The sequence below is a fragment of the Taudactylus pleione genome, unplaced genomic scaffold, assembly GCF_031769625.1.
Source record: "Taudactylus pleione unplaced genomic scaffold, aTauple2 ptg000161l, whole genome shotgun sequence".
Classification (NCBI taxonomy): domain Eukaryota; kingdom Metazoa; phylum Chordata; class Amphibia; order Anura; family Myobatrachidae; genus Taudactylus; species Taudactylus pleione.
The window spans coordinates 3,218,247-3,240,258 of NW_028284563.1; the positions used below are offsets into that span (position 1 = coordinate 3,218,247).

General features: G+C 40.5%; 1 protein-coding gene across 2 annotated transcripts in view; it reads left to right on the forward strand.

Annotated features, from left to right (window-relative positions):
- GABRA1 (gamma-aminobutyric acid type A receptor subunit alpha1) overlaps positions 1-22,012 on the forward strand; it is a 131,846-nt gene that overhangs the window by 61,600 nt on the left and 48,234 nt on the right. Inside the window, exons 3-5 of one of the 2 annotated variants that reach the window (XM_088475064.1) lie at positions 6,667-6,734; positions 8,412-8,632; positions 20,243-20,325. In XM_088475064.1, the coding sequence (XP_088331190.1) occupies positions 6,667-6,734; positions 8,412-8,632; positions 20,243-20,325 (372 nt within the window). Of the gene's footprint in view, positions 1-6,666; positions 6,735-8,411; positions 8,633-20,242; positions 20,326-22,012 lie in introns of those variants that run through there. The other variant, XM_088475065.1, reaches the window with a different exon arrangement.

Here is a 22,012-nt window from a genome sequence, read left to right on the forward strand (position 1 = left end):
TAATGAGACTGATCTTTTTTATTCAGAATCAGATGACTCCACAGGATCTGAACATTTTTCTTTTTCAAAGTAACGTCCTTCACATTCAATACATTTAATGCAGCGTTTCAACAACGATTCAAAGACGTACAGTAGACTGTTTTGTGACATCACTTGTAGTGTTGCAGCTGTGGCATTTTTCACTTCATCATTTGTTGAGAACTTCTTTCCGCACAGTTGTTTTTTCAGGGTTGGGAATGCCCAGAAATCACAGGGTGCTAAGTCTGGGCTATATGGAGGTTGTCCCAGTGCTGTCCTATTAATTTCAGTCAGTGCTTCCAATGCAACAGCAACAACATGTGGTCAGGCATTGTCTTAGAGCAAAAGACACTGTTTCTTCAGCAAATGTGGTCTTTTCTTCCTCATGGCTCCACACAAATGGGTTTTCAGGAAATTTTTACAGTAGTCACCATGAATTATCTGTCCATGAAGAACCCAGTGCTGTAGGATCGTACCGTGCACATCAAAGAACAGCAGAAACATGACTTTACATGCTGAAGGAATCACACAGAATTTTTGGGGCGGAGGTGCATTTGCCTATTTCAATAAACTTGACTGTTGTTTGGATTCTGGATAATAACGATGAATCCACAATTCGTCACACGTCACAATTGATGTCAGGAAATCAGATATTCTCTCCGACATTCGAATGGTGTTCTTGCCCCATCTAGTCTTCTGTGAGATTTCTGGGTACCCACCTGGCACACACGCGATGCATTTTCAGTTGTCACAATATGCTAAACCCATTCAAATGAGATGCCAAGTGAAGCAGAAAGTTTGTGTAATGTTAACCTTCTGTTATTTTGCAACATCTCAGCAGCTTTGGCAATATTGACATCTGTAACCATGGTGGATGGTCTCCCAGAATACGCTTTGTCAGTCACTCACTGCCCTCTTTGAAGTGTTTCCACCTCTGTAACTCTGAAGGTTAAATTATTCCAGGGAAAACTTGCAAAACTTTGCAGCCAAATGTCTAATAGGGTGAATATTTTCTAGATGAGCAGTAGTTGTGGGACGGTACAGTATGTGCAGTCAACTTTCACTCTGTGTGTGCCCATGATCCTTTTTTGGGTGTGCACACGGTCCCAAAAGACCCATAAAGGATCTAAACTCTGGCCACTATCTGTTGAAAGTAGAGCTGAAGGTGCACTTGTCATCACCTCCATGGTCACAGGCAACCTCAATCATCCACACCTGTGCACATAGGCTTGTTTGACAATGAGAGTTGAACTTACCCGAGCCTCCCCATATCACTGGCTATTGGGGTCATTCAGAATCAATGAGTGCTTAATCATAGCTATGAATGACTGAGGCCCATCTAGAGAGTACTGTTAGGTGCAGTGAGGATCTCATAGGAAAAAACTTAACATATAATTCCCTGGAGTGGAAATGGTGATAACATTGGTAATGGTAGATTTCTCTGGATAATGTATGATGGAAAATCGTGGCCTTAACTGTGCACTATATAGCTGGCAAAAAGAAGTCTGTATGAATATAGAAAGAGAACGCATGTAAATTTTATGTGAACTGTGTGGAGGGCATGCAATTGAGTAGAATGACTTTTGGAGGCTCAGGAATGTGATATGCTTGTTGTGCAAAGTAGGACTTAGTGCAGCCTGAAAAATGTCCTTAAACCATGAATGGGAGCAGGTAATGAGAGGTTGAATTGGTAGAATATTAATGGAAATAATTGAAGAGATGTATGTTGGTGTAGTTTTGTTGATAGGCTTAAGGTATATGACAATGGAAGGATATGATATTGAATTTGGTAAAATACAGGCAACTAATATTGAGACTGAAAGAACAGAGCTGCAGTAGATTAACATTTTGTGAGGAAAATCAGTCAAGCCACTGCATTCAAAATAGATTGTAGAGGTGATAGTTTATTTTGGGAGGAATACCAATGTTTACCTAAAAAAAATTGGGACTAATGCAGAGGTTCCAAAATGCTGTCCTGAAGGCTCCCCAGCAAATCAGGTTTTAGAGATATCTTTGGTTGAGCACAGGTGACTTAATTAGTACCTCAGTCAACTTGATTTAACCACCTGTGTTCAACCATGGATATCTCTAAAACCTGAACTGTTGGGGAGCCTTTAGGACCACGTTTTGGAACCTCTGGGCTAATGTATACTGTATATCCATAGTATTGTCCTTGAAATCATTCTATTACAGAACATCACTGCGTGTGAAGCAGCTTTTACATTGTTCACGGGAACTGCTACTGTCACAGCAGATGTCTTTCTTCTACAAGGCTACAAAACTATTGCGTTGGAGGTGACAGCTTATAATATAGCTGCACATATCTTTTTTTCAAATAGAAACCTACTCTATGTGTATATTCCTACATGATTTGGCCCAGCTTTCCTTTGCACACAAATTATTTTCGAAGAGAACTGTGCAATAACACACCATCTTTTTATATGTAATCTTTATGTTTTCATCTGCACTCTTCATAACGCAGTATGGAATATTTATCTACTACACTGAAGGTTTTATACATTGTAATCTTCTTTTCGGAATGTGTGATGTTCTCATGACTGGTTTTAGACAAGAATGCTCCAGGGAAAAAATGTGAGGGTCATTCTACTAGAAGTGAACATAAATGTATATTACATTTAGGAGCTCAGACACATGATGGTCTTCAGAATGCTCTGTTCGGCCTTCATGAAGTCAAGCCCTAACTGACCTAAGCATAGGGAATTTTTAGTGCACATGGTAATTTCAGAAAACCCACAAAGGATCAAAAATTCAGCATTGACCACTGTGGATTAGTGAAGATTTGCCTTGCATTTTTTTTCTGTAGTAAATAGCGTTTGAATGTCTATTTTAGATGCAACTGCACAAAAAAATTGCCTTTACAGCCTAATACGGTCCATACATCTGCCACACCAAATCCCAGTTCTGTCGATTCACTATATGATTTGCTAATTGGCCGCCATCGATGATTGGTGAACATTTGGCGAATTGGGTAAATTAAAAATGTTAAAAATCCTTAACTTACCGATTGCAACCATTTTTGGGTCAAGATCAGGGATTTGAAGCTGTTCAACATGTTGAATATCCCTAATTCCTGAATCCCAGCATCTGCAGAATAGGAAATTGGCGCAATCCATCTCAGGTGTATGGGCTCCAAAAGTTTAAATAGTATTTTGAGTGTTTTTGTACACAGGTGTCATCACTACCCTAAAATCACCTTTTGTGCACCAGATGAACAGAGTTATTGGGCCCTTTTACTTTGTCAGTGGTGGAAACATGTTTTAAATAAATATATTTCTTAGCCATACCTGTACCTAGTAAATTACCTCATCTTGAATACTTTAAGTGCCTCATATGGATTTATATAAATGTTGGACAATGCCAAGAAAACAAGTATCCAATGGTATGGAAAATATTTACATATACATAGAAGGACTACCAGCAGCATAAGACCTGAATCGGTCCGATACGTAATTGTTTATCTTAGTGATAATATATAAAATATAGCATTTTATGATCACACAATATTAAAATAGTTAGATAAAACCTTCTATAATTTTTGAATTTTCCTTAACCCTATCCAGAACTGGAATTTATATAAATTTTATATTAACGCCAATAGCAGAGACACTAAAAATATAGGAGCTGATGCAGAGTAGCATTTAAGTCCATTTTCTGTATGGATCTTGCATTTTTTTCCATGTAAGTGGATGTATATCTATCTATACTTCTATCATCTATCTATCTATCTATATATATATCAAGAGAATTGCCAGCACTCACTCCCAAGAAAATATTGAAAATAGCCCAGGTGACCTCTGAGATGTATTGTAATTAGAAGGATGCAGTAGGCAGCGGCACTCTCGGGACTTGTAAAGTTATATTTACTGTGCTTATGATATGTCACGTTCATGTCCTGATGAAAGTTTATGTTAAACTGAAATGTTGACCTTGTCATAGAGCTTCACAGCCTACTGTATCTCTACTTTGTTTTTAAGTCCCAAGAGTTCTGCTGTCTACTATTCTTATCTCTTCTTCTTAAGGCACCACCTAGTGTCCACATCTCCATACAGGAAATATACCTAGGAACAGTGTAACATGACATATAATTAGACCAGTAAATCTAAATATAAAGGATTACATATTTTAGGAATAAAACACAGCAATAAACCAACTAAGGCAACTGACTTTGTCTAGCAAATGATGGGTCTCAGGGAGGTGGAGACAGTTGACCACTCGTCTATATATTACATAAAGGGTGCACATATTTATATAGCTAAGACAGAGCGAGAGAGAGAGAAAAAAATAATGATGGTGAGTACCAAAAGTTAATATTTGTTTCAAACTAAAAAACAGTCCATTCAATGTATAGCACTCCTCTGATCAACCCAGTGGCAATGTTTACCCATGAGCGCTGAGAGGGGGGAGCAGGTACTATGAACCCGGGCCTGGGCAATCTAAAGGGGCCCAGCAGGGGATAAGATCAGTAGCATATCTGCAGGGATAGTGAGGAGACTGCTACTGTTCAGCAGCAGCAGTCCCTCTCCCAAGACCAGTACACGCTGCTGTGTGTTGAGCTTTGGAGGGTCCAGGAAGGTCATTGCCACTGATCTGCAGCAGTTTACTCTCTCTCCTTACAAGTTTTTTGGGCAGATAATCACACTTATCACTTTCCCCTGGATCTGGCCCCAACCGAGGGGAGGGTAATTCCAACCCCCTTCCCAGTGTGCATAGTACTTTACAAAAAAAAACAATAGCCTCTTTGATTTAGCTATTTTCCCACCCAGTATCCAGGCCCGTCACTGCTCTCAACTGCCCTTAACTTCCTGAAAGAAGCCAGTCCTTCACATTGGTATTTGCAATCTGTGAATAGGAATCAGAGGGCACCCAATAGTCCATTATTTTGTGTAACCAATGGAATATTATGAAGATGCAAAATGTGTGCCTACTATAAAAGAAATAGTGAAGTGCTTATCTGTTAAATCACTGTGGTAGATCCAAGCAAGGGAAGAGGACCTACTCTTTACACCTGTATGTCTTGATGTAATGTTAAAATTAGGGAGGTGGCAAGAAAAAGTAGAACAACAAAATTTATTTCATAAAGATGTCTGCATGCATCATTAAATAATAAATCAATTGTATTTGGAAACAGTTCTGTTATCAGGCCCTGTTAACAACTGTTTCCAGATAAAATATATTTATTATTTTATCAGGGAATAACTGGGACCAAGGAACCTTCTAATAGAAGATTCCTTTGTCATAAAATATCCACTTAAACCATTGCGTTTCATCCGTCAAGTGGACTTTATCAGGGGGAACAGTGGCCAAACCAGTGGGGTTTCCAAATGCTTTGTTTTAGTTCGAGTGTGGCCAGTCCATGAAGAGGGTATAATTAGCACTTAACCAGCTTTATAATGCATCATACAAAGTGTATTGTGTGTCATACTTCCTGCATATACAGGACCAGCCATCACAGTAAGCCATTAAATATGGCAGTAGGGCATCCTGCCTGAGCTGAATGTTTTTATTTCAGATGTGGGCACCATTCCAGAGCATTGGAGCAAGTCCAGGAGGCTGGGGGAGCAGCAGAAGAACCTAGCACTGCCCTGGACATATATGTACATATTGGTCTCCTTATGCACTGGATAGTGTATTATTATACAGTATTAATAATTAATCCTATTGATAGTCTATAGCAGTGCACCCCTAACAGTGCATGTTTTCCAGATCTCCTAGTTGGTGCACAAGTGTGCTGTATATATTACCGCCTGATGCATGTTAAAAGAATCACATGTGGTTCTAATTATTTCATCTGTGATACTGAGAAGAACATGCCCGCACTAGTAAAATCCTGTATTACGATTTCTATTGTGGTCATGGTGTGGACTGGTGAGGGGGGTTTCCAGGCAACCGGAAATCCCCCCTACCTGCGTTTGCCTTTGGGGAACATGCTCTTTTTTTCCCCCTCAGGAAATCCACTTGATGGATGAAATGCATTGGCACATTTCCTGGATTTTCTGGACATGTGCAACAAAGAATTCTCGTCTCAGCAGGTTCCTTGGTACTTGGTAACCAGGAGTCCCCTAATAAAGGAGATGTACATTAATTATCTTGGAAATGTTTGTTCACTGAGTCTTATCTTTACTTGCTATTATTCAATGAAGACCTGTGAGTGCCAAACATTAGGGCTGTGGCATCAACCACATTTTCTCTACCATATTATTATATATATATAAAAATATAGTCATATACACTAGACTGAGTGTCTCCCTTTTCATTGCTGTCAGCCGGGAGTGCCATCCATGCATTGGGCATTATATTTACTTTTCAGGTAGGGTACTGGGTGAAGCTGTTTGGAATTATCGGGAGTGCCGAGCATTGGGGCTATATATATATATATATATATATATATATATATATTTATAATATATATACACAATATTAACCTTTAATGTCCTATGTCTCTAATATATATATACAGTATATATTTATACATATATATATATATTATATATATATGTGTGTATATATATATATATATATATATACATAAAGTTCCCAGTTAGGCAGGGTTGGATGAGAGAATAGCTATTTTAGATGTAATATAGATTGTTAGTAGATATTGAACATCCTAATTTCCTGCTTCAACAGAGCGTGTAACTGAAGTGAACACAGACATCTTCGTAACCAGCTTTGGACCAGTTTCAGATCATGATATGGTGAGATTTATGCTTTTTCTTACAATTAAGTTCTATGTTAGTGGAATATGACTTCACGGTACATGTACAAAGGTAGAAAAGATTAATCATTTGCATATGGTAATGTGAATATGAGTCATTAGCATATGTTAATGATCTTATTAAAAATACAATATATTTTTGCCTATCAAGCATCTGTGCATTTGATTTTTTTTCTCATGTTTCATGGCTGACCTGTATTTGTGAAATGCTATAAATTATATGAATGTGGCCTACAGGATAGCAATGGCCTTTACAGAAATTTTATTTAATTTTCTTTTTTTTAACGGACTGCATAATTTATTGGTTATTTGTCAAAAATGTTTCCAACTAATTATTAAGAGGGGTTTTTTTGCATATTTTATGTCAATTTAGATAAAAATTTGCATTATATGTTGCAATTATTTTCTGATTATTACATTTTTCTTTTTTTTTTAATTCGGTCAATTTGAGTAGAAATACATTTTGTATTGTGAATGGGCTCATTGCGACAGATTAAAAGCTAATGTGAATAAATCAGATTTGTATCAAGTTTTCTAAAGAGTGGTAAAATGGACAAGTGGAGAAGTTTCCCGTAGGAACAAATCAGTTTGTACCTATCATTTTGATAAATGCTAGCTAAAAGCTGATTGGTTGCTATCGGCATCTTCTCCTTTTTACTTTTTAGAACGTTTGATACATTTCCCCCTTAATCGATTATGGTGGGAAAACAGGAACATTGATGGTCTCATCTCTATGACATGATAGTGAAAGCAGGATCCAGTGGACAGTTTCTGCACTATAATTCCAAACCAGATCAGTTTAGTTTTTTTGCACAGTGCTTATTATGGTGGATGTCTATGCAATATTCCTTTTTCAACCACTGTGATTTTTCTTAATTTATGATCTGCTAACCTTCATGGACACGCTATACCTTTATATAACTTTTTGTAAACATAGCCCATCCCTGATCCACATCCGTGCATATATATATACACACAAGTACTGATGTGCCCAATTTAAGCATTTGTACACGTAATACTGCTTGCATCTGATATTCCTCGGTCATACCATCAAAACTTGCACCATCCCTGTGTTAGATGCAGATTTTCCATCCTAATATGGCCTACTGTTCAGCGTCATTCCCAACACGCCCATAAGAACGGACCATCTCCATGCGCCTGTATGGCCACCTTCCAGTAACCGCCCGGGAATGCCCACTACATTTCCTGTATATTTCTGATAACCAAATGTCTCAATCGCAAATGCACCTCTGTTGGTACATACAGAGTAATACATGCACCCTACCAGTTTTTAGGGTTTTCCGCGCAATTGCAGTTGCAAAAAATCGCTCAAATCCGAGAACATAGGCGTTGCCGAAACAGTACAAAAATAGCCTTCATCATCAATAGCAGCGGTCATAGATACTCCAGATAACAGATCCCATAGATGTACAAAATAATGCAATCTCTTTAAAAGTAATTGATTTTTTTTTTAATTATGGTTTAAAAATCAAAAAAATGAATATATATATATATATATATATATTATTTAATGCATTTAGTTAATAATAATATAATCTTTTTCTCTGCTGTACAGGAATGCATAGGTTTGTGAAACTGAAATGGAAGATAAAAACATTTCCAGTAATATTCTGTTTCCCTATTCCTTCACAAACAGGAATACACAATTGATGTATTTTTCCGACAAGGCTGGAGAGATGAAAGGCTAAAATTCAAGGGCCCGATGACTGTTCTCCGTCTCAATAATTTAATGGCTAGTAAAATATGGACGCCTGACACATTCTTTCACAATGGAAAGAAATCTGTGGCTCATAATATGACTATGCCAAACAAACTCTTACGAATAACAGAGGATGGAACGCTGCTTTATACAATGAGGCAAGTGTTTTTTTATATTGTCAATTTTATATCACCTCAAGGGAAAGCTTAGACATGTCCTGCCAGTTAAAACAAAAACAATTCACTTTGTTACAGAGATCAACATTTTTAAAACTTTTTTTTTTCAAAAAAATTTGCACAATTTTGTACAATTTGGCCTCAAGTGTGACCAATCCTAAACCAACTACACCACATAACAACAAAAATAATTGGCCATTATTATCATTAAAAATTTACATGAATTGTGTGTTTATAAATATAAAAGAAAATGGCTATGGAATAGCAAAGTATGAATTTAATGTGAAGATTGTATTACTGAAACTTTGCACTGTTACAAAATTTCCTGGTCCCCATGAAAATTGATTTTCTTTAACTTTTAGCACAGCTTGGTGAGTCTCAATGACTACAATACAAATCTTTTAGATGGAATAAATTAATGCCAAACAAGACAAATATCAGGTAATAAATAATAACATGCTAGTGATATGTGTCCTCATACACCTAGGGGGTAAATTAACTAAAGTTGAGGTTTTTAGAAGTGGAGATCTTGCCCATAGTAACCAATCTGATTCTACTTATCATTTATCAAGTACCTTCTATAAGATAATAGCGAAAATCTGATTGCTTGCTATAGGCAACATCTCTGCTTCCACTTCTGTAAATATAGCCCCTTGCCTCAATATGCCATGTGATGCTAGACGCTTGGCATGAGTGAGCCGCCAGGTCCCGTGCGACCCTGCTAGTACTGAGCATTTTTTCTAGGGATGTGCAGGCTCGGATTAGTCCGTATTTTCCCGCCAAATTCAGATTTTTCCCGCCAAAAATCGGGTCTCAGAAAGAGGCAAAACATCATCTTTCACATCATCTTTCATGGACTTTTGTCCATGAAAGATGAAGTTTTGCCTCTTTCTGAGAAAAATCTGAATTTGGCTGCAAAATCCAAACTAATCCGAGCCTGCACATCCCTATTTATTTCACCTGAACATGCATTTTAGTCGCAATGCAATGTGACTAGGACGCACCAGGAGAGTGTGCTGATTGATGTGATATGTGACGCTTGTAAATCTGTGTCCACCTGAGTCTGTAAATGAAGCACAACGGAGCTTGGCGTGGAAAAAAGCAACGGCCGCTGCATTGTAGCACCTCGTATACAGATTTAAAGTCTGTCTCACACAGATGTGCAAGTATCGCATATCAAATTAATCAGGGCAGTCTCCTGAAGCATCCCAGTGGCATAGCATTTTTGGGCGAAAAAGACACAAAAAAAGATGCTCAGCACAAGTAAAGTCATAGGGGCATATCCAATTAGCCGCGGGGTTTCACCCACGGCTAATTGTCAGACAAAAGTCCTGCGAGGGATTAGCTATTCAATTAAATACTGTAGCTATTTCCCCGCGTCATTAGAACAGGACTCCTGCACGAGAACTGCGGAATCAGTGTTTTTTACCCGCTTGCTCGAGGCCGAATAGGGCGGCCTCGCACAGATTTTACCTCGCACCTACATGAGGTGCAAGGTAAAGTCCATCAGCGAGGATTCGTGCACGGGGTCTCTGGGACACCCGCGCATGGAATCCCCACTAATTGAATCCCAACCTGTGCGATAATTAGCCGCAGGGTAAACCCCGCTGCTAATGGGATATGCCCCATACAGGACCTGGCGCACAAAGAGGGGCTGTTTGGCGTGACAACAGCCATGATGAATGAGGTACAATTTTTTTTTTTTTAAACTTTGTTTTTAGAACTTTACACTAATCTTATACTTGTTTGACTTTTCTGCCATGCTCATAAAAGACAGTTAATAAGAATGAAAGGCAAACCCAAAGAGTTAACAAAGTGAGATTTCTTACCTTTGGAGTAAATTTCTGGAGCGTCTCAGCGTCTTTGACTTCAAAATTTAAAGCCGCACTAAAGTGCAAAACACACTTAATATTAGTGTCACTTTCATTTTGTAGGTCAAACCCAGTGAAAAGTGACATCTTTCAAATGCTGCCGGTTTGTAAATACACCTCTTTGCCTTTATTAAAGACAAAAGTTCAACCTACAGAGTAGGAGCAAAAATGGAAAATATTTAAACCACACAGATGTCAGCATTCTTAGGGTTTCCTCATATTTGTTTCTTGAGATTTGACAGATTAAAAACACAGCTTGAGCTGCATTATACCAGATCAAGAACAGAATATTGTAGCATTTTTAATACAGGTACCAGCCTTGTGCTGATCAATCTGGGTGCTGGCTGTTTTTTTGTTTTTTTTGTAAATATGGACCTCATGCTGCTGGTACAGTATATTCCCTGTTATAGTGATAATCATCGCAGGCTAGCTACCTGTGGGTCTGGTCATAAGGTTAAACTGCTTATTCATAAACTATATATGTATTGTTTTTGTTGAAGGTAATTATCCTACCTTACTAGGACGACCAGTGGTGATTCAATATCAGGTCCTCATATTGATGCCTACCACCTCCTGGACTGGTCAGTGCAGGGCTTGTGCCCCTACTAGAGAAAGAGGGGGATACACAGTTATGTAGCCCCAACCTCCTAGGGATGCCAGCCCTGTACTGAAGCATCCTGGTCCATTAGATACACTCACATATTACATACAGTAATTCAATTTGGAATCCTCCAGTTAAAGAAAAAAAAAAGTCTGTTCTTTTCTATACACAACTTAATTCAGCACATAATGTACTATGCTTTTAGAGTTTAGTTTGGTGTATTATTACTATTTTAATTATTGTTGGACGTTGTATTTATGTATTTGATAGTGCAGAACTAGGTGTCTCCTCCAACTCAACATTGTAAAATCAGTTGTACTACAGTATATTAGTCATCTAAAACTACCAGATCACTGATGCATTGTAGGAAACAAACACTTCCATATTGGGGCTTTAGTGCTAAGTCCGAGCTCTGTGTTTAAAGCCATGTATCCATTAGGTGATTTTAATGAACGATTACGACATTGTAACCATTCACACGCTCATTAATCGTGCACTATAATGTCAGAAACGACCAGCGATGCGTGCTCCCGCTGGTCGTTTCCAACATCAGTCATCACCAGAACATGCTGTACAATCTGCCGATAACGACAGATAGTCCATATTCAGGGGGGATGCAGTTGGGATGCCGACGGTCTAAATGCCAACCATCGGCATCTCGACTGTCTAATCCCGGCAAGTGTGTAATGACCGGCGTTGAAATCCTGATGCCTGTCATTAGACCTACCAATCAAAGGTAAGCCGGGTGCGGACAGCCGCGGAGGGGGGGGGGAGGGTTAGGTTAGGGGCTCCTGGGGGGACTTGGGGTTAGCCAACCCCCCCGGGAGGTTATTGTTAGGCAAGGGGAAGGGGGGGGTTAGGGTTAGGCACCCCGAGGGGAGGTTAGGGTTAGGCACCCCCCCGGGAGACTTAGGTTTAGGCAGCGGGGAATGGGGGGTTAGGTTTAGGCACTTGGGGGGGAGGTTAGGGTCGGGGAGGTTAGGTTAGTAAATAGAAAAAAAACTTACCTGTTGGGATCATCACTGCCGGGCTTCCACTGTCGGGATTTCAACCGCTGGCCATGTGGCCGGTGGTAAATCATACTGATTCCGTTCAGGGATGAGGGAGGGTGCCTACACTGAATGACATATCATTCAGTATAGGCACTTCAGGGAATCAGGACCGACTGTACGATTACGATGGGTAGTGGATGGACACCTTTATTAGAGCACCTGGGATCTGAACCAGTCAGCTCCCAGGCACGCTCCTGAAACCAAAGGCTGTGTGACAGATGTTTGCTAAAATATGACAATGAAAACACAATCACCCATCTTGCTAAAGAGCGGTATTAGAGCAGCTTCTATCAGTGATTCTGTATGCCATGGTTTGGAAAAGCAGGACTGGTGTGTTACAGTGGCAAATAAGATTGTGCACGACTGAGCCTATAAATTAAGCACAATGGAACATAGCATGGAAACAGCCGTTACATTGTAGCACTTCGTATACAGATTATGGCTCAGTCGCACACAGATACAAGTGTCAGATACTGTATGAAAGTAATCAGTGCAGTCTCCTGGTGCATCCTAGTCACATACAGTAGCATTACAACTAAGATGCATTTTCAGAGACACAAAACAGACGGTCAGCACAAGCAGAGTTGCACGAGACCTGGCGCGATTAGAGAGGCTGTTTGGTGTGACTGCAGCAATGTATATATATATATATTGATATATATATTCAAAGAAAACACTGAAAATAATGAATGTGATAATAAAAATAAATAATGAAAAATAATAAGAGGCAGTACAATAATAAAATTGTACTTTATGAAAAAGTGCTAGCAACCATATGGAGAATCGATGTTTAAAGCTCTTTTTAGGGCAAGTAGTGCCTGCTATTCTAGTGCAGAGATGCAGGTGAAACGATACCTATCTTACCATAAGTAGTGCTGTCCATCCTCAGTCCCGGTGTCAGCTGTGCTGTTGCCAATGCCCCGATCTGAATTTGCAGACTTGCTGGTGTCACTGCTGCTGGGCTCCAGCAAATGTAATCTGTTATAGACTTTATCAAAGAAGCCTTTTCTCCATTAGCAATCCCTATTTAACGTCAGGGGTATCTTCTGATTGGTTCCCAAGGGGGGGGTGCAAGACCAATTGTGATTGGTTAAAATAAAAGCTCTATTGTGCTCTGATAAAAATCATAAAAAATCTACACTTTGATAAATAAAAAGGATTCAAAATTATTGCTGCTTAATGTCGTTATATATGCGTATGCAATATTATCTAAATAAATAAGCGTGAAAGTATATATATATATGTATATACACACTGTTGCTCGGCACTCAGGATGAAAAGAATACAGCAGGGTGCCCTCCTAAGAGAAATTATACAGTTTGTTCCTATAGTGTGGTGTAGCAACCGCATACAATAAGGAAAGAAGCGCCACTCCTGAATCCAGTGAAAACGTTTTTTTTGTATTCAAAACATCGACTGCAAAATACAGTCGTGTCAACGTTTCAAGGTCCTACGACCTTTTCATCAGGACTATAACATAGTAGGACCTTGAAACGTCGCTACGACGGTATTTTGTGTGTGATTGCTACTCCACACTATAGGAACAAACTGTATATACAGATGTGTACTCATACACCTTTCCTTTTTTGCTTCATTTGGCACGAGATGCTGTCACGGCTAAGATGCACCATGACGAGTAGCAATTAGATAGATCCCACATTTATTTTGCCTGGAAAAGTATTCGTATAAAGTATCACATTAAAGAAGCAAACTTTAAGAAATATCACAAGTCGTCGCAGATTCAAAGGCATGGCACATTTGGCCGTACGGCTCGATTTTAGGAAAGGTGTATCTGGACACATCTGTATATATATATATATATATATATATATATATATATATATATAGTGTAGGGATGTACTCACCAGTCTTCCAATTCTTTGACAGTCAAAGTCTTTATTCCAACAAATTGAAAAAATTAAAAAGATTTTGACCTTTAAAGAAATGGAAGACTGGTGAGTGCACCCCTACACCCTATTATATTATGTTATTAGATTATGGACGACTCCCGTGACAATTATTTGTGTAGCAGCCCAGCATTATGGTTATTCTAAAGTGAGTGCGGACATTCTATGTTTTCCACACCTGCTTAAAACTTTTGCACAGCACTGAAGTAAAATTGGTAAAAAAAATTTGTTATATATAAAATCTCAGACTTTCTTTGAAAAGAACCTAGTTTGAACTCCAGGTTAAGGCTATCTGGAAGGAAGGTTTTTAATTTGAAAATCCACTCAGTTTCGATTCTAGACATTTATTTTTTTACAATATATCTTCTCTAGTCTTTTTGAACTTGCTCAATAGCCATAAATTTAAGTCCTTTAGGGTTTTTATTGTGGTGTATATAAAAATTATCCGAAACACTATGTGTTCTCAAACCTCTCTTAATGTTGTAGATATGGTCTCCATTGCGTGTCTTTAATATTCTCTTTGCGTGGCCCACATATTGCAGGCCACAATTATACTCTCTAAGAGGTAAATAACCACTTTTGTGTTGCAATTGAGATTTTTTTCACTTGGTACACAGTTGTTAGTGCATTGCATATGATACATTGCATCAGCTTGGTTGCAGTATCAAGGTTTCTGCAGCTGTTGCAATTGTTACAACAGTGGAAACTTTTGTTACATCATTTTGCACTGCCCCTCTCAAGTGGAATGTAGCTGGAAGTCAATGCAACCCCACAATGTTTTGTGCCTTCTTATAAATTATAGTTGGCTTATTAGAAATAATACTCTCCAGAATAGACTCTAATTTCACCACATTCCAGTGATCTTTTAAAATTCCTACCATTCCTTTCATGTGACTGTTGTATTTGGTGATAAATGGAATATTGGGGATGTTCTTTTTCTCCTTTTCCTTATACTTGATGAGATGATCCATTTTATTTTTCCTTAAGCTAGGTACATACTGTCCAATCTGGCTGGCAAGAAAATGTGTAATATTGGGAGAAAATGACAATCAACCGTTTACTCCCAAACACCGGAAAACGGGGGAAAAAAGTGGGTGTTCGAACAAATTGGTTAAATCAAACAGAGTTACCAAAGTTGTCTAAATGACCATTTTTGGCTCTTTTTCAGTGTTTGGGAGCAAATTGTCAATTGTTATTTGCTCTCATACATTACCTGAATTTTATTCCAACCAGCCAGATTGGACATATCATCTTACGTGTGTACCTAGCTTTACTCCAGCTAGATTTTTCTCCAGAAGTTCCTATTTATAATGCCTTTCTTCAAAGCATTGTTTGGTTGTGTTCTGTATTTCAAAGTCCCTCCAGGTATATAGCTTACCCACTTTGGGTGATGATTACTATATGCCGCAGTAGTGTATGAGGACACATATGTATTGTAGCAATAAGAGTGACTTAAACTGGCCATAGACCAGACCAACTTTCCACCAACCATCCAACTAGTTGGTTGGTTGGAATGACAATCCAGTAATGCATGGGAGCACTTGACAATCAGCAATTTGCTCCCAAACACCAGAAAACACAAAAAAGGTCATTCAGGCAAGTTGGTTAAATCTGTTTGATTTGAACAACTTGTCTGAACAACAAGTTTCGTCTGTTTTCCCATGTTTGGCAGCAAACGGCTGATTGTCATTTGCTCCCATGCGTTATCGAATTTTATTCCAACCAACCAACTAGTTGGATGATTGGAGGAAAGTTGATGTGGTGTATGGCCAGCTGTACTGCATTTATTTGGCAGAGAGTCTACTTTTGCAGCTTGCAGGCTACAGGGAGTGCCTACAATTAAGCTGTGTAGAGAGGCCAAACAGAGCATTCAACCTAATCACCTTCATCTAGGGGAGGTACAAAGTGTCAGACTCATAGGGAGGAAGACATAGGTGTGACACCTACCAATCATGCTAGAGCAATGTTTCCCAACCTCAGTCCTCAAGGCACACTAGCAGTCCAGGTTTTAGTGATATCCATGCTTGAACACAAATGCTCTATTCAAAATAACTGCAGTACTGATTAAGACACTTGTGCTCAAGTATGGCTATCCTTAAAACCTGGACTGTTGGTGTACCTTGAGGACCGTGGTTGGGAACCCCTGTGCTAGAGCTTGGCAAGAGCTTAGAGTTTAAAAAGACTGTGTTTTCTGTATGTGGGGCAAATGATACTGGACAAACCAAGGGAGAATTGATCTTTTGTTTGAATGTTTTTTCCATCCCTCATTATTTATGGCACTGAGACACAAATAGAGAATTCTTTGGATGTTCTCCCCACTTAGGAGTCGTGAAACGATTTTTATCATGTGAGATATATATATATATATATATTTTAGGCAGTACTGTGATTGTCATTATGACAGGGATCACAGTTGACTGTAGGGGAGAGGTATCAAGCCTAGTGAGAGTTAAAGTAAATTAGTTGCTCAAAGCAAGCAATTAGCTTATAACTGTCATTTCATAGTGTGTGCTAGATAAATGACAAAAGCTGATTGGTCACTCTGGGCAACTTTTCCACTTTAACTCTCTCCAAGACGTGATACATCTGCCCCCCGTGTGTGTCAGTTGGTTGACGGCAATTAACGCATTGAGCAAACGAACAACAAATCATGACTTTCCGTAAACATGTTTTTGCAGAAAGGAAGTGTCCATCTACAGGACATCATGTTTTGTAAAGCTCTTTTTGTGCCATTAATATCAACTATTAGGTGGAAAGCATTTTATGAGCACGCAATTATTTCCATTGGACAGCAGAACCTCCATGTTTAAGGCTAGATGTTCCATAATTTGTGTTTACTTTCTCTACCGACCTTAATTTGCATGATTGAAACAATTTTAGCATAACCCTTTTGGCATATACAGTAATCACCAGGGTCAAAACATTCATTCCATGTGAACAATTGGCCATTTTTAAAGGATGCGGAATGCAATCAGGCATAGTCTTTACTGTAAGAAGCCTCTTAGCTATATGCTTGAAAATTCTTCTGTCCGTGAATTGTGATTACGAATAATAGGAAATACAATAATAGTACTTGGTATCCATGTTTTATTAAATATAAATGGTAAAATGCTTGCATAAGACTATAATAAATGCAATGTTACTTGCAAATATATTGCCATATTATAAGTTTATCAAATGCCAGTGTACTGTCAGTAGTAACTTCCAAATGTGTATTGTTTATTGTCAGTTGCAGTGGCGGCTCGAACCTCTATTTCCCGGGGGCGTGTGGGAAGAGGGGCTCTGACACTCTGAAATGTGTGCCTGCATGGAATCACTGTCCTGCACATGTACACAAATCAACCCGTAGACTGCAGCCCCTAGAAGCCAGATAGGGCTGCTGTAATAGCAGGGGAATGGTTTCCATTTGGAAGTGCTCTCTGCTAATTGCAGTCTAGACTGGCAGCCCCTGGGGGATCAAACACCCCCACCTGGGACTGCCTGCCCGGCTGTGATTAGCAGGGAGCACTTCCAATGGGAAGTCACTGCTACTGGTTGCTCCTAGGTAAAATCCACCACTGGTCAAGAGTGTGGAAACATTACACAAAAACATATGAATAGTGGTCAGGAACATAGCATAGCAATGACTTCCCAGAAAACAAGGACTGTACACAGGAAAAGATACACTAGCAAGATTCTGCATGGTCATTCTAGTGGCTTTATAGTGATTGCTTCCCTCCAGCTGGACAATATAAACTTTCAGAAACGCACATGTAAAGGCAACCAACATAACAAGTTAATGGAATTGGTATGCAATGCCGGCAGCTGTTTAGCCGCCAGATCAAATACTGACAGCGGCAGCCCGGCGGGTCGAAATCCCGACAGCTGAAGGTAAGTACCCTAACCCTCCCCTCTTCCCCCTAACCCTTCCTTAGGGGTGCCCAACCCTAACCTCCACCCGTTAGTGCCTAAACCTAACCCCCCTCTCCGCACCCTAAACCTAACCCTCCCAGGGCGGTGGCTAACTCTAACCCCCCCTAGTAATGCCTAAGCCTAACCCCCCCCTTCCCCTACCCTAACACTCCTGGGGGATGCCTAAAACTAAGTTCCCCTGGGGATCCCCAAACCTAACCCTCCCCCCCCCCCCCCCCGTGGCTAGACGCTAAGACAACTGGCATACCTTCGTTAGGTATGCCGGGTGTTGGGATTCCGTAGTGGGGCTAATGATAGGCGTCAGGATTTCGACGCCTATCTTTAATCCCATGTCTGGATAGTGCCTGCCGGTATCCTGACTGCATCCCAAGCTAATGTGTAATCCTTGTGGAGAGAGGATCCTGCTGATAAGGGGCCAACTTATAAAGAGAGGCACTAGTCTCCACTTAGTCCATTGTCACTGTGATTATCGGTGCCGGTGAGCTACCTTGTTATCACAACCCCCTACAGTTGTACCACCTATAACCCCAGATGGAGGGCCCAAGTCTGCTCACAAGCAGATAACCCACCTCCATCCATGGGGATTCCCCTAATTGTCCCTCCTTATTTTTGTTGTGAGTGGCCATATAACCCAAGCTGTATACAGCTTCATCTGTCTCATCCTTTAAAACCACCTCTTTTTCTTCTGGCAGCTTTTGGACGTTGTAGTTGTTTGTGAAACAGCGGCTCTATAAATCTGTACATTTGTAATTTTAAGAAAATCATTTAGGCAATTTGTAGCATTTCAGGTATGAAAACAATAGGTTTGAGGGAACAAAAAACACACGAACAACCAGCAATGTTAACAAATCACTGCTTGATAAATTACTGTACCCTAGGGATGTAAAGGCCCCATTCATAAAACTAAAGGGAAAGACAGTACACATAGGGCCTAATTCAGACCCGCTCGCGAGCGCTGAGCGCTTGCAAGCGGGTCGATGGTGCCCTAATGCGCATGCGCACGACGGAGGGAGCTCCGTCGTGCGCATGCGCGAGACCCGCATAGCGACAGCCAAGCTGTCGCTATGGGTCTCGCACCAAAGGGGGCGTGCTGTCGATGGTGACTGACAGCACGCCCCCTTTGGTGCGCGTGCCGGGGGCGTTGCTGCCCAAACGGAAGCGTTCCCATGGGAACGACTTCCGTCTGGAGCCGGCCCCACTGACATCACTAGTGATGTCAGTGGGAGTGCTTTTGGCTCTGATAGAGCCAAAAGCACTCCAGGGCTTGCGGCAGCGAGACCCTACCGCAGGGTCTCGTCGCAAGCCCGATGGTTGCGATGGTCTTGACCATCGCGACCATCATTTTGGCCGCTCGCATAAGCTGTGGGTGGTCACCCACAGCAATGCGAGCGGTCAGGTGGCCGCTCCATTTTTAGGTAGGAGGGCCCTGATTCAGAGCGGACGCTCTGGTCAGAGCTTCCGGCTCTGAATCAGGCCCATAGAGAGCTGGACCACAGAATCCGGTGAGCACTGAGGGACCCGGCTTTCTCTAACCTGTTTTTATGCCTCTGTTATATTATTTTAAATACTAAGGAACCTGAATTACTTTTTCCCATCTGTCCAGCATTTGTTTTTCTGTTAATCCCAATCCTGCAGCTGACTGTCGCTTTCAAATGCTGATGTGCCAGAGGCACTATCTCACTGCGTGGCTGACATACAGTGACTGGAATCAGCAATGATGCTCCACTGTGTCTCTAGCAACACATTAATGCCTTTATGATCAGAGACAGGAGGCAGAGCCACCAAATTGATAATGAGTACAACATTGGCCCCAGCCCAAGGTGGAGGTGAGGACAAATGCAAAGACAGCTTCACTGCAAAAAGGACTTAGGAGGACGGCAGTAAAGGACACTTACTGTACAAGTGCACTGTACACTGGTACATGGCATGTAGCCACCATGTCGTCATTCAGAATGCACAACATACGTGGTGTTGACATGGGTGAAATATTGACAGTGAACATGTCAACATTCGCAGTGGACCAGCAGAAATGCCGTCGCCTGTTTGCGGCCGAACAGAACAATTGAGTTGCTCCGTCGGGTGCCCGGCACTGATAGCCGCTGGCGAAAACATTTGAATTGTCCCCGTTAAGTGCTCCAGGTGGTGCAGTTGGCATAAGTAAATCCATATATACTGTATATTAATAAACAAGTATAACTAAATATAACTAGAAGCATAGGTACTAAGCAAATACTACTCATGTTTTTCAGACTGACAGTGAGGGCTGAATGTCCCATGCACTTAGAGGATTTTCCCATGGATGCCCATGCATGCCCTTTGAAGTTCGGAAGCTGTAAGTATATAAATAATGCATTATACAGGGGTCTATTTACTAAGCAGTGTTAGGAGACAGAGTGAAAAGTGATAAGGTGCCAGCCAATCAGCTCCCAACTGTCATTTTTCAAACACAACCAATGAGATGACAGTTGGGAGCTGATTGGCTGGCACCTTATCACTTTTCACTCTGTCTCCTAACACTGCTTAGTAAATAGTCCCCACAGAGTTCACATACTGTATATATTGTAGACATGCTGCTCTTTTGTACGAGACACAAATGAGTTATTCATGCACTTAATGAATTAACATATGGTACTGCATCGCGCCATGCGATTTGCAGTGGCTGCATGCGTCACGGTACACAATGCCGTGCACTGCATTTGCACCATGCAATCCTATTGGTCGCAGGTGGGAACGTAGCGCGCATGCCCATTCGCGGGCGCGACCAGCGCCATAAGTGGTGCGATTTGCTGCACAAGCGGCAAAGCTGTAAGTGGACATATCTGTATATGATATTCTTTATTAACATTAGTGCAATCATTGAACCAACAATTGCTAAAAAATATAGTAGTTTGAGAATGAAAGGCAACTTGTTACCTGATGTGCACTAAATTTTTACAGACGTGTGTCTTACATGTGTGTCAGTGATGTACACAGGTAACATAATGGCCCAATAACATTTGAAAGTATGTTTTGGTTTCTGAGAATAAGAAGTTACAAAGTCAATGGACCGGCACAGTTGCTGCCCCAACAGTACCCTATTGCAGCTTGGCACCATGCTTCGGCCTAGCCTGCTATGGGTCTTCTCTCACCACTTACAAGACAGTACGTTTTTCAGTTTTTCTTAAAAAAATGCTCTGCTTTGTGTCATTCATGGCTTATATTAGTTACAAGAAAAGAAACCTTGGAACCGTTATTGCACACGGCACTTTTACTGTATGCACTTGAAGCTTTGTTTTACATTTAGTAATATGTACATAGAAGTGTGCTGCTCTACGTAAGTACAACTGGAAGATGGAAAAACATCTCAGTAAATGCATAGGATGCTACCCAATCTCCACTGACTTGGGGCTGCTATAAATCCTTCTATGGAGTAGAATTGACTTAGTAATCCTCAAATTGATCTGCATTGAATAAAATTTGTGCAGCATTTTCATCATTAAGGGACCTATATGTTAATTATCGGGGGGCTGGGTGGTAATTAACATTCTGTCTTGATACAAGTGCTGGAGCAAATCAAGATTGCTTCGGGGTGTGGACAGATGATCTGAAGATCACCTGTCCCCACGAATACCTTTAGAAGTAGTGAAAATTAGCACTGCCAAGTCTGTCTGGGGTACACGCAGGTGCACAAATCCCCCGGCGTCTGGCGGAGGGAGCCGGTCAGTGGCAGAGGGATCCCAAAGGGAAGAAGCAGGGGCATAGGAACAAATGAAGATGGTGAATGTTCCCGAACAAGGCTGAAAGGAAATCAGGAGAAAGCATTGATATTTCCTGCATTTCCTTTATAATGAATGGCCCCAAGTTTTCAGCTGCAAATGTGACCATGCTTGTAGAATCATCTGAGGCTCACATTGCTTTTAAATGTGTAGCCAGTATTTCCCGTAGAATCTGTATTATCTCATAAATAAATCACCATGCATTGCTGTATGTGGTTCACAATATTTGGTGTCATAGAACCCTTCTGACATTTTTAGAAATAA